The sequence below is a fragment of the Triticum aestivum genome, chromosome 1B, assembly GCF_018294505.1.
Source record: "Triticum aestivum cultivar Chinese Spring chromosome 1B, IWGSC CS RefSeq v2.1, whole genome shotgun sequence".
NCBI lineage: Eukaryota > Viridiplantae > Streptophyta > Magnoliopsida > Poales > Poaceae > Triticum > Triticum aestivum.
The window spans coordinates 686,604,193-686,618,803 of NC_057795.1; the positions used below are offsets into that span (position 1 = coordinate 686,604,193).

The 14,611-nt window shown below is 46.3% G+C and overlaps 1 protein-coding gene across 1 annotated transcript; it reads left to right on the forward strand.

Annotated features, from left to right (window-relative positions):
• Window positions 1-10,739: 10,739 nt before the first annotated feature.
• Window positions 10,740-11,965, forward strand: LOC123149320 (protein GOS9-like). The gene is made up of 3 exons (XM_044568961.1): window positions 10,740-10,894; window positions 11,059-11,289; window positions 11,387-11,965. The coding sequence occupies exons 1-3, from the start codon at window positions 10,892-10,894 to the stop codon at window positions 11,612-11,614; spliced, it is 462 nt and encodes a 153-aa protein (XP_044424896.1). The 5' UTR covers window positions 10,740-10,891; the 3' UTR covers window positions 11,615-11,965.
• Window positions 11,966-14,611: the final 2,646 nt, after the last annotated feature.

The following is a 14,611-nucleotide window of genomic DNA, read 5'->3' on the forward strand; positions in this document are numbered from 1 at the left end:
CAAGTTGATGCGATGGCACAGTGAGGACCGTAAGAAATACGGGAAGTTGAGAGCACCCGCTGACGGGTCGCAGTGGAGAAAAATCGAGAGAAAGTACTGGGATGAGTTTGCAAGTGACCCAAGGAACGTATGGTTTGCTTTAAGCGTGGATGGCATTAATCCTTTCGGGGAGCAGAGCAGCAATCACAGCACCTGGACCGTGACTCTATGTATGTATAACCTTCCTCCTTGGATGTGCAGGAAGCAGAAGTTCATTATGATGCCAGTTCTCATCCAAGGCCCTAAGCAACCCGGCAACGACATTGATGTGTACCTAAGGCCATTAGTTAAAGAACTTTTACAGCTGTGGAATGGAAATGGTGTACGTACGTGGGATGAGCCCAAACAGGAGGAATTTGACCTAAAGGCGTTGTTGTTCGTGACCATCAACGATTGGCCCGCTCTTAGTAACCTTTCAGGACAGACAAACAAGGGATACCACGCATGCACGCACTGTTTACTTGACACCGATAGTATATACCTGGGAAGCTGCAAGAAGAATGTGTACCTGGGCCATCGTCGATTTCTTCTGACCAACCATCAATGTCGAAAGAAAGGCAAGCATTTCAAAGGCGAGGCAGATCACCGGAAGAAGCTTCTTGGGCGTGTATGGGAAGACAAAAGATACAGCTGAGGCATGGGAGGACCTGCAACGTTTGCACGAAAAAGACGGCATGCCTCCAAAGCAGTATGAAGGTCCTGCCAGCTATGCTCTTACTAAAGAAGAGAAGGAAATCTTCTTTGAATGCCTGCTTAGTATGAAGGTCCTGACTGGCTTCTGGTCAAATATAAAGCGAATAATAAATATGGCAGAGAAAAAGTTTCAGAACCTAAAGTCTCATGACTGCCACGTGATTATGACACAACTGCTTCCGGTTGCATTGAGGGGGCTTCTACCGGAAAACGTCCGATTAGCCATTGTGAAGCTATATATGTGCATTCCTCAATGCAATCTCTCAGAAGGTGATCGATCCAGAAATCATACCAAGGCTAAGGAGTGATGTGGTGCAATGTCTTGTCAGTTTGAGCTGGTGTTCCCACCATCCTTCTTCAATATCATGACGCACGTCCTAGTTCATCTAGTTGACGAGATTGACATTCTGGGCCCCGTATTTCCACACAATATGTACCCCTTTGAGAGGTTCATGGGAGTCCTAAAGAAATATGTCCGTAACCGCGCTAGGCCAGAAGGAAGCATCTCCATGGGCCATCAAACAGAGGATGTCATCGGGTTTTGTGTTAACTTCATTCCTGGCCTTAAGAAGATAGGTCTCCCTAAATCACGGTATGAGGGGAGACTGACTGGAAAAGGCACGCCTGGAAGGGACTCAATAATATGCAGGGACGGATATTCTTGGTCTCAAGCACACTACACAGTTCTACAAAACTCTACCTTGGTGACCCCGTATGTCGATGAACACAAGAACAGTCTGCGCTCCAAACACCCGGAGCAGTGCGATGACTAGATTACATGTGAACACATCAAGACTTTCAGCAGTTGGTTGGAAACACGTCTCAGAGGTGACAACACTGTTTGTGATGAGCTGTACTTGTTGTCCAGGGGACCATCTTCGACTGTTACGATTTGGAAAGGATATGAGATAAATGGGAATACATTTTACACGATTGACCAAGATCAAAAGAGCACCAACCAAAAAAGCGGTGTCCGCTTTGATGCAACAACCGAGAGGGGAAAGGACACATATTATGGTTATATAGTGGACATATGGGAACTTGACTACGGACATGATTTTAAGGTCCCTTGTTTAAGTGCAAATGGGTCAATCTGTCAGGAGGCGGGGTACAGGTAGACCCACAGTACGGAATGACAACAGTGGATCTGAAAAATCTTGGGTTCACTGACGAACCATTCGTCCTAGCCAATGATGTGGCACAGGTTATCTATGTGAAGGACATGTCTACCAGACCGAGAAAAAGAAAAGATAAGGAAGCGAATACATCATACGATGAGCCAAGAACACTCTCAACAGAAAGTTTATAATTTTTCTAAAACTAATGGCACTAACAGAAAGTTTATAATTTTGCTGACCTAAAAGAAAAAGAATTAAAAAATAAAGCAAAAAACAAAAAAAATGCAGAAAACAAAACAAAAAAACTGAAACAAAATAAAAATAGCAACAATAAGTATTTTATTGTAAGTAGAAACAAAACAAAATAAATAAAGCAACAAAGAAAACAAAAAAACAAAAAAAGTGTTTTCAAATTTGAAAACTAATGGCACTAACAGAAAGTTTATAATTTTTCTAAAACTAAAAGCAAAAAAGAATTAAAAAATAAAGCAAAAACAAAAGAAAATAAATAATGCAGAAAACAAAACAAAAAAACTGAAAAAATAATAAAAATAGCAACAATAAGTATTTTGTTGTAAGAAGAAACAAAATAAAATAAATAAAGCAAGAAAGAAAATAAAAAAACGAAAAAAATGTTTTCAAATTTGAAAACTAATGGCACTAACAGAAAGTTTATAATTTTTCTAAAACTAAAAGAAAAAAGAATTAAAAAATAAAGCAAAAAACAAAAGAAAATAAATAATGCAAAAAACAAAACAAAAAACTGGAAAGGAAACTGCCACCTATTGGGCCACCACGGCCTGAATACGACTAGAAACCCAACCTGGGCAAGGATTCAGGCCCGCAGAAGGCCCAATAGGCCCACAGCAGCAAAGTGTGAGATTAGGCCCGAAAGCCTGCAGTTGAGAGGAGCTCGAGTGGGTGGGCGCAGCAGCGCTTATAAACCACTCTCGAGCCCTCTCAACTAGTGAGGTGGGACTAAACTTTGGCCGTGACGCGTACAGCACAGGGGCCTTTGGTCCCGGTTGATGGCACCAACCAGGACTAAAGGGGGGCATTGGTACCAGTTGGTGCCACGAACTGGTACCAATGCCCCACCTTTAGTCCCGGTTGGTGCCACCAACCGGGACCAAAGAACCGGTACCAATGCCCCCTTTAGTCCTGGTTGGTGCCACCAACCGGGACCAAAGGAGTCCCGGTTGGTGGCAGCAACCGGGACTAAAGGGGGCATTGGTCCCGGTTCGTGCCATGAACCAGGACCAATGGCTTTGCTATATAAGCAAAGACTTGTGAAAAATTCTCAGTTTTCATCGCCAGTTGTCCCCATCCCCCGACGATGCCGAGCTCATCGACGACGTCAGGCTGCTCCACCTCGCCGTCGCCGCCGCCGCCGCCAAGGCCGTCGCCTCCTCGAGCCCGCGCCGTCCAAGTCCCCGGCCTCCCCGAGCCCGCGTTGTCCTCGTCGCCGGCCTCCCCGAGCCCGCGCCGTCCTCATCGCCGGCCTCCCCGAGCCCGCCATCCTCGTCCCCGTCGCCGCGTGCCCCCCCGAGCCCATCCTCCTTGTCCCTGTCGCCGTGTGCCGCCCAAGACCGCCGTCCTCGTCACCGTGTGCCGCCCCGAGCCCCTGCCCCATCCCGCCCCCGCGCGCCGGCGCCCTCGCCGCCCCCACTGTCGCCATCGTCATCGCTAGCCGCCCCCACTGTGAGCCGTCGCGCCACCCCGGCTCTGTTTTTTTCATTTTTATTAGTTTAATTTTTTGTTCATATATATATATATAATGTATATGTGTATGTATGTGGCTATGTGTATGTAGATGTTCAAAATGTATAAAAAAATTGTTCAGAGCATGTTTTTGTTCATATATGTATTTTTGTTCATATGTGTATTACTGTTTTCATATATGCAAAAGATAGATTTTTAGAAAAGTTAGGATTTTTTCTGTTCATAGGTTTTTTTGGTGATATTAATTATTCTAGAATATGCAAATGTTTGTATATTCATATGAACAATGCATTAGGCAAAACCTTTGTTTTTTTTGAAATTTTCTATTTGAACATTTTTTTAAAAACAAGCAATACTAAAAGAATGAGAGGAAAAAGGAAAATAAGAAGAGGAAGAAAGGAGAAGAAGAGGAGAGGAAGAAGAGGAGAAATAAATAAGAAGAGGAAAAAACAAGAAAAAGAAGAGGAGAAGAAGAAAGGAATAGAGGAGAAGAAGAAAAAATAGAAATTTCTATTTTTTCCTCTTCTCCTCTATTCCTTTCTTCTTCTCCTCTTTTTTTTCTTCTTTTTTTCTTCTTCTTCTTCCTTCTTCCTTCTTCCTTCTTCCTCTTTTCTTCCTTTTCCTTATTTTCCCATGTATATGTATGTCGTGTCGTTGTCGATATAACCCCCTCGAGATAACTTCGACATGAGGGGCGGTCGATATATATACCCCCTCTCGACCGTGATAACTTATACCACGGCAGCACCCCCCTCGACCCTCTCGCTCGACCAAAACTCTCGAGGACACCCAAACCCTAGAGAGAAAACGATGTTGGTCTCCTACCCCCTCCCGCCGCGCCCCTACCCGACAAATTAACTCTCTCGAGGCCACCCAAATTTACCAAGTTAAAAGAGTGTTGTCGTCGAGGCCACCCCAAACCATTGAAGCGTTGTGTCGAGGCCACCCCAAACCCTAGAGAAGCAGCGTCGAGGCCACTAACATGATTCCTTATTGTGATTAGCTAGCTAGTTCTACGTTTGCCACTAATATATATCCATCTGTACCATGTTTGAATAATAATTGACATGTTGTAAATATTTGCAGAAACTATGGAGCACTCCCGAGACGAAGCAACAGAAGCGATGTTGGGGGACATAATCGCACAAGGAAGTGATGTCGTTGCGTCATTTCTCAACGACACCGATGGTCAAGAAGGACTGGGTGAAGAAGAGGGCTATGTTCATGATGGCTCCGGCCCATTAATGCCGGTACAAGAAGAGGGCTATGTTCATGATGGCTCCGGTGACCCAATGGAGGTACAAGAAGGAGACCGTGCTGACTGCTTCGGTGACTGAACCGAGTCCGCCAGGTATATATATATTAGTTAAGCCCGTGCTGACTAGTTAATTGATGCATTCATTGTTTTGGTATATGTACACATATTAATTAACTCTCGTCTTTCTTCCTTTTTCTAGCCCTCCGGATCGAGCACAACTTCGGTAAGGAGACGAGGCCCGAAGAAAAAGTTGAGCTCAGATGAAAGGTTTGAGATCGTAGAAATCGCGCCCGACGGCGAACCGATTGAACCCATCCGGACAAAGAACGCATTTTCTGCTCAGTGCGGGGTTCTTGTTAGGGACAAGATCCCGATCAGCATCCAGCAATGGTATAAGCCTAAGGAGGAAGACCCTGAGGTGTCTTATGTCAATGATATGCAGAAAGAAGATCTTTGGACTCAGCTGAAGGCAAATTTCACCCTACCGCCAGAGGAGGATCCGGAGAAGCCAGCTAAAGAGCAATTAATCAAGTCTTGTGCTCTTAAGAAGATGGCAACCCTATTCAGGAGGTGGAGGAAAGAGCTGAACAAGTTTGTCGACAAAGAAGAGACACCAGAATTCATCGGGAAATATGAGAAGATCAAAGATCACTGGCCCGCATTTGTGGCCCACAAGACATCGGAAAAGAGTAAGAAGATGTCAGCGACAAACAAGCAAAATGCTGCGAAGAAGTAGTTTCACCATCGCACGGGGTCAGGTGGCTACCTCAAAGCCCGGCCTAAGTGGTCCAAGGCTGAGAATGATCTGCTTCAAAAAGGGATCGAACCAGAGACAATGAATTGGCTAGACCGTTGCCGGACTTGGTTCTTCGGGGCTGGCGGAACCTTGGACCCTGTATCAGGGAAGTGCCATTGGACGGACGCGCAACTGAAAATACCAGTCAAGAGGCTTCGGCACTATATCAATGCAGCGCAACGAGGGGCGTTCGTTCCAGACAGGGAGAAGGACGAGCTCACAATGGCCCTCGGGAATCCTGAGCAGCCTGGACGGACACGAGGCACGCCAGGCTCCATTCCGTGGAAGGTTGGTTTTCCGGACGCAGGGGGTTATAAAACCCACGAGAGGAGGAAGAAACTAGAGCAGGGCCAACTGCAGGCGCTGCACGAAAGGGTAATGGGGCTAGAGGAACGAGAAGAGTAACGAGAAGCAGCAGATCATAGAAAACGACTTGCCGAAGCTTCACCCGAAGCTACCCCGCCATCTCAGCGGAGAAGCAGCGTGGCTTCCACCGAGCTGCTTCAGCCGGAGCATGTCTTGGCGGCTCCTGCCAGCTATCCCATGGATGCTATCACGGAGTCTCAAATTGCCACATTATGACGCGATGGATGAATTTGAAGGTCAAGGCGGCTGTTGGCTCTGTTTATCCTACTGAACACGGCGCAACTTTTCACTGCCGGCCGAGTCCAGAAGGATATGCTAGGGTGATGGTTGATGAAATAACAGAGGGATTTGAGGACCTCCAGCTTGACCACCCTACCGGTGAAGGGGAGACTAGACTGGGTTCTGCTCTGAAGACTCCATGCCTATGGCGGAAGGAGCTCATCAACCTTCCGAACCGGACGCCTCCGCCTCCTCCTCCTCCTCCGTCGAGTCAGAGCACTCCGCCTCCTCCACCGCCTCCTCCTCCGGCGAGTGACGATCAGGGCACTGGGCCTCCTTCTCCGGCGCGTGGAGGCACTCCGCCTCCTTCTGCGCCTGCGCCGGCGCGCCCGAGCAGCCAGCAGCCTCCTCCTTCTCCGCCTCGCCGGCAAGGGTGGAAGATACCCGCCGCCGCCCAGGCTGCTCCAGCGCGTCGTAGTCCTTCTCCTCCGCCTCGTAAGCAAGCACGAAAGAAGACAGACGCCGCAGCTGCTCCGTCTGCTCCGGCGTCTAGCGGCACAGCAAGAGGCGGGAGGCAATACAGATACGGTCCACCTCTCAAGCCTCTAGAGAAGTTACCATACGAGAGGACCGAGGAGGAAAATGCAACGATCGTGCGGACCCACGTGAAGGAGTTCTTTGAAGGGGTGAAAGCAAAGAGACATCCACCTCCGGAGGAGAAGGTAGATCCGGTGAAAGCAAAGCGCACTCTCGATGCCCTGAGGAAACCGGCAAAGTCTCCGCCAAGAACCAACTATGAGCGCATTACTGAACAGACATATCTCCAAGCGGAGCGGTCGGGAAGTACTGTCAAACATCAAAGGTCAAGAGAACGAGCAGCTGCGAAAAAAATTGACCAGCTCGGCGAACAAGCAAACCAATCGTGCCCCCCCCCCCCCTGCTCAATGTGTCTAGCGGCAACATCGTCGCTAATGCTCCGGGGATGGTGGCCGGTTATGGCAATCTACAAGATTACCTACCTGACGATCAACTTCCTGATTTCATGGAGGTGGACGAACACAGATACGAGTACGAGAAGCCTCTCGTCAAAGATGAAAAATCTCTAACAACGATGATGCGAAGATTCCATAATTGGTACATGAAAACCTGCAGAGAGTCTGGGGGGACGAATAGTTTGTATCTGAACATTAAAGAAGAGCACGACCTCGTTGGAACTGAATGTGTTGTGTGTTCCATTTGAGGAGTTCTTCGCGTTCTTCAATCAAAAGGCCATCGATAAATTAACGGTCTTTTGCTACTGCCTGTAAGTACTATTTCTGTCATTAACTATCTATATATAGCTCGGCTCTTTCATTGCATGTATTTATAATTAATTATCCTCAATATATTATGCAGATTGAAGATCGTCGAGTGCAGAAAACAAGGAGTTTATGATATTGGGTTCATTAACACAAATATCATAGATGAATTTCTAGTTAAAAAGCACGCCGAAGAGGCCGAGGCCAACTTGCTACAATCGTTGATCAAAAATCAAAACAAAGATACCATACTCTTTCCTTACAACTTCAAGTGAGTGTTACTGTCGTGTGCATATTCGGTTTCCCTTATTACTCGAGCGAGGTTATAGTAATGTAATTGATGAGTTATGCATGCAAGCGCAGCTTCCACTATGTTCTTCTAGAGATTAAGCTTGAGCGGGGACTAGTAACCGTCTTAGACTCGAGACGAAAAGATCCCGAAACCTATGCGGACATGACTAAATTGCTCAACAAGTAAGTTCAATCGATCATTATCGCACCATATCGGCAACTTTTTGTTCATTTCCTGATATCTCAAGTAATAATAATTATTTTTTGTCTTGCAGGGTTTGGAAACAGTTCACCGCAGAAGCTCCGGGACTGCCGAAGGAGCTGCGATATACATACCCGAAAGTAAGTACTACTGGCTAGCTAGTTGCGCGCATCTCCCGTTGATTCTATAGCTATACTTTCATAAATGCATTTATAATGCTTCATTATCAGTTTGATTGACCTCTATTTCTCGTAAAGTGCTTGTGGCAGGAACAAGGGAATGATTTATGTGGATACTACGTGTTCGAGTTCATCTACAACGCGACTTTAAAAAATAAGCGGGGCTACTCTAAAAGACAATATGAAGTGCGTAAGCAATAATATTCACAATTTCATTTTGTTACACCATCATTTCTGTTGAGTTTCATTCATATATATGTATTAATTAACTCCCTTCTTCAAATTAGACGTGGCAGATGCGGAATGAACTCCTAGAACCAGATCGCATGAAAGCAATTCAAGAGGAATTGGCGGGATTCTTTCTTGACCACGTCATCAATAAAGCCGGAGAATACCATGTGGAAGTTGATTTCAATTGCTAGGGGATTGTAATTAAGAGATCTTACATATTGTATATGTATGTAGCCAGTAGCGTCGGATAGATAATACGAAAACTTGTTGTTCGACCAATCTCTCGGAGAAGGAGAGGTCGATCGATCACTTCTCTCGGTATGCATGACGAACTTCTGTACTTAATGGTTCCTTTCATTTTCTTACTAGCTAGTGTGTCGAGGGCATCTCTATGTATAGTACGTAGCGTCGACCAAGCACAGACATAAGAGAGGACACTTCTCTCTATTAATTAGCTAGCTAACACAATATCTGAAACACCTAAATTAACCCCCCAAAACCCCCAACCCCCCCCCCCTTCAAAAAAAACAAAAACCCAGCCACTGGAATGGTGACGCGTGGATGCCTTTTGGTCCCGGTTGGTGCCACCAACCGGTACCAAAGGCCCCCCTGCCTGGGCTTGGCGCACCGGCCACGTGGAGGACCATCTGTCCCGGTTCGTGTTAGAACCGGGACTAAAGGGGGGAGGTATTAGTAACGACCCATTAGTCCCGGTTCATGAACCGGGACTAAAGGCCCTTACGAACCGGGACAAATGCCCCCTTTTCTACTAGTGCAGCAAGATGCATAGAGCTAAGGGCATTTCTTACCGAGCCCCTATAAAATAGAGAAGCATCCGACCAAGTAAGCCTTAGTGGAGTATTTATACTCTACTATACTCCATTAAGTTTTTGTCGGTTCTAGCCAACCCCCTAAACTTAGCATAGTAAAACATAAATTTGCATTAATTCAACCGAGTTTCAACTGAAATTTGCATACATTTAAACATAAGTTCAACAAACATAGTCTTGACAACAGAACATTAAACATAAATTCAAACTTAAACTCCACTAAACTTAAACTACACTAGACTACTCATCTTTATCGGTCATAGTGGAGGTCAGGCCAATCTTTCTTCGACAGGCCACAGCCTTACACCTCGTCGCCGGAGATGACGATGACCTCCCGCCATTTTCAGCGAATATCGCCCGCTCTGCCTCCACGAGCTCGGGGTGCTGGCGGCGGAGGTCCTCACTGTACGCCTCCTCAGTGGACTATGCCTCGAGGCGCTCCCTCGCCTCTCGGTCCTCCCGAGCCATCGTCGCGCTTACCACACCCGGCGCTGGCGGGATGAGGTGGACCGACGCAATCCCAAACGGGAAGTTCAGCCTCGTGGCAGTGTCGTGGAACCAGACTTGCTACTATTCATACTCCATCACCGCGGGCTCCGCCGTGTGGTACGACCCGGCCCACTTCCTCTTGTGGGTCTCCCGGTCGGTGACCTCCACCACCCATGTCCCCCACGCGCGCTGCCGGACACTGATATATGTCCTTTGCGGCGGCCACGACGGAGGTTGCTGGGGGAAGTCGGCAAACCGGGCGGCGGCGGGCGAATCGGGTGAGCGGTGGCGGCTCGAAGATGCGCCGCTAGAGGATGAACCGGGGGAGTAGCGGCGGATCCGCGGAGGGGACCATTGGCCACCACGCGCGTCCGGCCATTGGGAGGAGAGGGGGCGGCAGGGAACGGCGCAGGAGGCTCCGACGGATGGGCGAGGGGAAGGAGGGTAAGGAGAGGAGGGAGGGAAGATATTTTTACTCAATCGCCGAGTGGTGGAGTAAATACAGGGAGATTCGCCGCGGCTGAGTATAATTTTTACTCCACTAACGCCGACCGGGGATCGGCTAGGTCGCGGTTTGTTTTACTCCTCTAACCGGTTATTGGGATTGGTTAGAAATGCCCTAACCTACTCTGCTCGCATTAGAAAACAAGAGCAGATAACCTGCTCTGCTCTGCATGCAACTTGTTTTTGTTGACATGCATTTCCATCGGCCGGCAGCTTGTTTTTCCTTTAACATCTAGTTGGTGTGTTCTCCATCCCATGCTATTAGTGATCATTCTACTTCTCATTTTGGTAGGCATGTTTGTGCAAAATTTGCTTAATATATGTACAAAATAAATTTGAGAAATGATCTCAGGGATAATATTTTGGTTGGCAGTTGGCTACATCCGGATATTTTTCTTTTATCCATTGATGACAACAAACCAGCAACTACCAGTTGCGCTGTGCTGAAGAAAGGTATAGAAAATAGGAATAGTGCAGCATGACAAACAAAATTGTTGCCATCTATCATCGTGGTAGTACCATACGACTTGTAGGTGCTGAAAAGTTTCGCTATAAATAGGCGGGCATTTTGGTTCAAGGACGGCCACAAAGCAAGCAAGCAGCTAGCATTCCTTGCAAAGACTAGAACAGAAAGAGATCTCCAAGCACGCGACGATATGGTAGGAGTATCAGCCTACTGCCTATCTAGCTTTCTACTTCCTTTGTTTTGTAGACTAATATATGATGTTTTAGATCACTAGTGAAGATCGATTACTTTATTATTGTATAGGTAACCTAACAAAAGATATACTCCTCCATCGATTAACCGCGTCCGTGCATGCAGTCAACGCCGGCGATGAAGATCGGCCCGTATGGCGGCCCAGGAGGTAATCACTGGGACATTAATGCTCTCAATCCGCCCAAAAGGCTTGTGAGCATCCAGATTTGGAGCACTGATTCCTCCTGCGAAGGGGCCGGCGGGGTCATCAACGGCATCTCGTTCAGCTATCTTGACATGGCAGGGCAACTAATCCCCTCGGGTCCATGGGGCTCCCAGACCGGTAAACCCCACGTGGTACGTACGTGCATGTGATATTGGAAAGAGTACGTATATATTTGTTTAATTTTTACTTATATATCTTGTGATCTACCTGCATACTTATTTTATGCAGATTAACATTGGTGAAGACGAGCGCCTGATCACTGTCTACGGCACCAGCGATGGCAAGTTTGTCACCTCGCTTAAATTTGTCACTGACCGGGCTTCTGATCCGTATGGGCCATACGGGGCACCGTCTACCATAAGTACTTTCAGCTTCCAGGGCGGCTCCATCCTCGCCTTCTTGGGCCGCTCCTCAGAGAAACTCAATGCCATCGGCGCCTACAAACTTGGGGTTTGATCCATCTATCCATCATGGCCAGCATACGTGTCTGCTGACTTCCGTATGTTTGGCTTCGGTGGATACATGTGTTCGACCTATATCTACTGCTTGTATTTGCAGCTAAATAAAATGGGGATCCCTCGCTGCTGCATCCTATGGATGGATGGATCCCTGCCGTCCGTGCGTGTGTGCGCGTGCTCGCTCTTTGTTTCCATATATATTGTATCGTCCTAGCCTGTGTAACTATAAGATGAATAAAAGTCTCAGAAACTAAGTACTCCCTCCATAAAGAAATATAAGAGTAGTGATCTAGACGCTCTTATATTTCTTCGCGGAGGGAGGTATTTTCCTGAGAATTTATACTTCTTACTTGCCATGCATGTCGGAAAATATTTACGCGCCTCCGTAAGTCAGGGTGGACATGGCCTGGGCTCAGCCCGTGCCGCCCGCAAGCTCGTCGTTCCTCTGGCCGAGCTAGTTCGAGCTCTGTGCTCCGGCGAGCCCCCCAAAACAGCTTGACTTGGCCTCTGCTTTAGCTATGCACTATTGGAAATCGGTTTTTCCCCGACTACCAGGTACACTCAGCAAAGACTTCGCCGAGTGTTACAGCCGGCAAACCGCACTCGACATGCACCCTTCCACCGAAGCGTTGCCGAGTGTTTTTTACAGACACTCGACAACCAGGCACTCAGGGAAAGATTTGAGCTCGATAATTAAAAACTTAAGGGCCCGCCCAAAACGTCGGTACTGGTCGATTTCCCGGGTGCAAGAATCCTCGAGCAGAATAAAAAAAAAGGGAAGCGCGCCCACACCGAGCAACCTATCTTCGTCAATGCCTGGCAGGCTGGGGAGGCCACTAGCCGCATTCTCAAGAATACGATGTGCACAATGTTGTTCGGGTCAGATCTCCACTGTCCACGAGAGCAAGCGTCGTCGACCATCACTCTGAGAACCTCGCACGGGAACTTCCTCCTCCGCCCTCTGGCTGTCCAGTCGGTGGTGGCGGCAGTGACGGCGTACCATATGTGGTGGTGGGACGGAACGTCAAGAGCGATCGGGACAAAGACGTGGATGGGTCCAGGCGAATGGAGGAGCGATACGTCCATTTTACATCACTATTTCTTATTACAGTTTCCTCTTCATTATCAATATTTTGCATATTATTGCCCAATTCTAATGTATTTTCCCCTTCAAAACACACAGAGAGGAAAATTCTTAGGAAATTACCGGACAACATGAAAAGTGGGTGAAAATGTACCAAAAGGAAAATCAATTATTCAGAGCTTAAAAAATTCCAAGAAAATACCGGAAATTATTTTGAAATAAAAGAAGCGGCCATAATTTCCACCGCACAACAAACAATCATAGCAATGAGCAGTAACTAAATGCGAGAACGCCTTGATCCCTAAAACTAAAACAATCTTTTCACCGCGCAACAAACAATCATAGCAATGAACTGGAACTAAATGCGGGAACGCCTTGATCCCTACAACTAAAACAGTCAGCTTGTGCTTAGCATAAGTGAGGATTGGGCCACTTGTTGCACTATTGTTATTTTGTTTTTTCGTAATTACTCTTGCTTTCGAACAAACCATGAGACACTCTTTGTAGCTTTACAGTGAACTCTTACTAGTTTCCATCAACTGATTCCTCCTACTTCTCGTTGGGCTTGACATCCTTACTAAGCGAAAAGGCTATGATAGATCGCTTCACTTAAGTGTTATCAAGACTCTTTTTTTAACCATTTTCGGGAGCGTAGTGCTTTTGTAAGTGCAATTTGGTGAGATAAATATTTACTCGGCTTGATTTTTTTTTGCTAATTTAGTCCACTAGGGATTTGCTTGATGTTCATAACTTGTTAGCAGGCGGTGTCGCCTATGCCACCCATGTGGTTTGGAGAAAACCTCCACTTTCTGGAACACCTTATAGGATCCCTATTGGATTTCTGGAACCATGTGAGGGCTAACCGTTATGGAGGTGATGGTCCGCTCTTGACGACAATTTGCGCCATCTTCTTGAACTATGTGGTCTTTTTAAGCTTTCAGGTTTACAAGAGGATGGGGTTTTGAAGAAAATATTCCGATCTTTGGAGAGAAATGTTTGATTAGGTTATTGGATTATCCCTTTGCTATGAAATGGAATGCATTATATACTGAATTTATCTTCAAGTTTCATCCAGCTCAACATGTACATGGGGACATGAATTATATTTATAAATTTTTGTCTCGCTTCGGTGAAAGCACGAACCAAACTTGGCGGAGGCTTATATCCTTGATACTTAAATGCCCTACTCCTTGGCTTTCCAAAGAGATGATTGTTAAAAACTTCTATGCGCGACTTTCTCGATATGATAAAGAAACACTTGATATGTCTTTTGGAGGCTGCTTTAGTGAGAAGAATACTGGTGATAAATGTTGAGAACATCTCGTAACACTAAATATTTGGAGATCCCCAAAGTTAAGGAGTCAGTTATAAATTATAAATGTTAAGTCTTTTTCTGGAACTTTTAAATTTCACAAGCCTTGTTCTATGTATGGACTTGATTTTGATACAATTGTTACTCTGTGTAAATATTTTGCTGCTCATATTAATGTTCCTAAAGAAAAATTGGAGAAATATCATGATCATGTTAGTGATATTGAATGATCAGCAAACAGTCCTAAAATAGATCATGAGGAGCAAGGCATCTTCTTCTAGGGTCATCACATCGTTGTCTGATGCTCACAATGAGCGAACTAAGTGGTACGGTTGTATCTGCCTCGACCTGCCCACATACTTAGATGTAATTCTAGTGTGGCACATCACAACCACCCACTGCAAGATGACGCTTTCTTGAGCTGGCGATGCTGAATTTTTCAAACATGGATTAATGGGCTCCTTCTCGCCGTACTCTAGAAATTAATGCTAATCAAAACCATATCTTTGTTTCCATATATGTTGTATATTGTATCGTGCATGTCCGTGTGTGTGTGCGCGTGCTCGCTCTTTGTTTCCATATATATTGTATCGTCCTAG

What these genes read in the sequence shown, in the direction of transcription:
- LOC123149320 (XM_044568961.1), top strand. An exon ending in AGACCGGTAAACCCCACGTG is followed by an intron (nt 11,290 to 11,386) that starts GTACGTACGTGC and finishes TATTTTATGCAG; the next exon opens with ATTAACATTGGTGAAGACGA.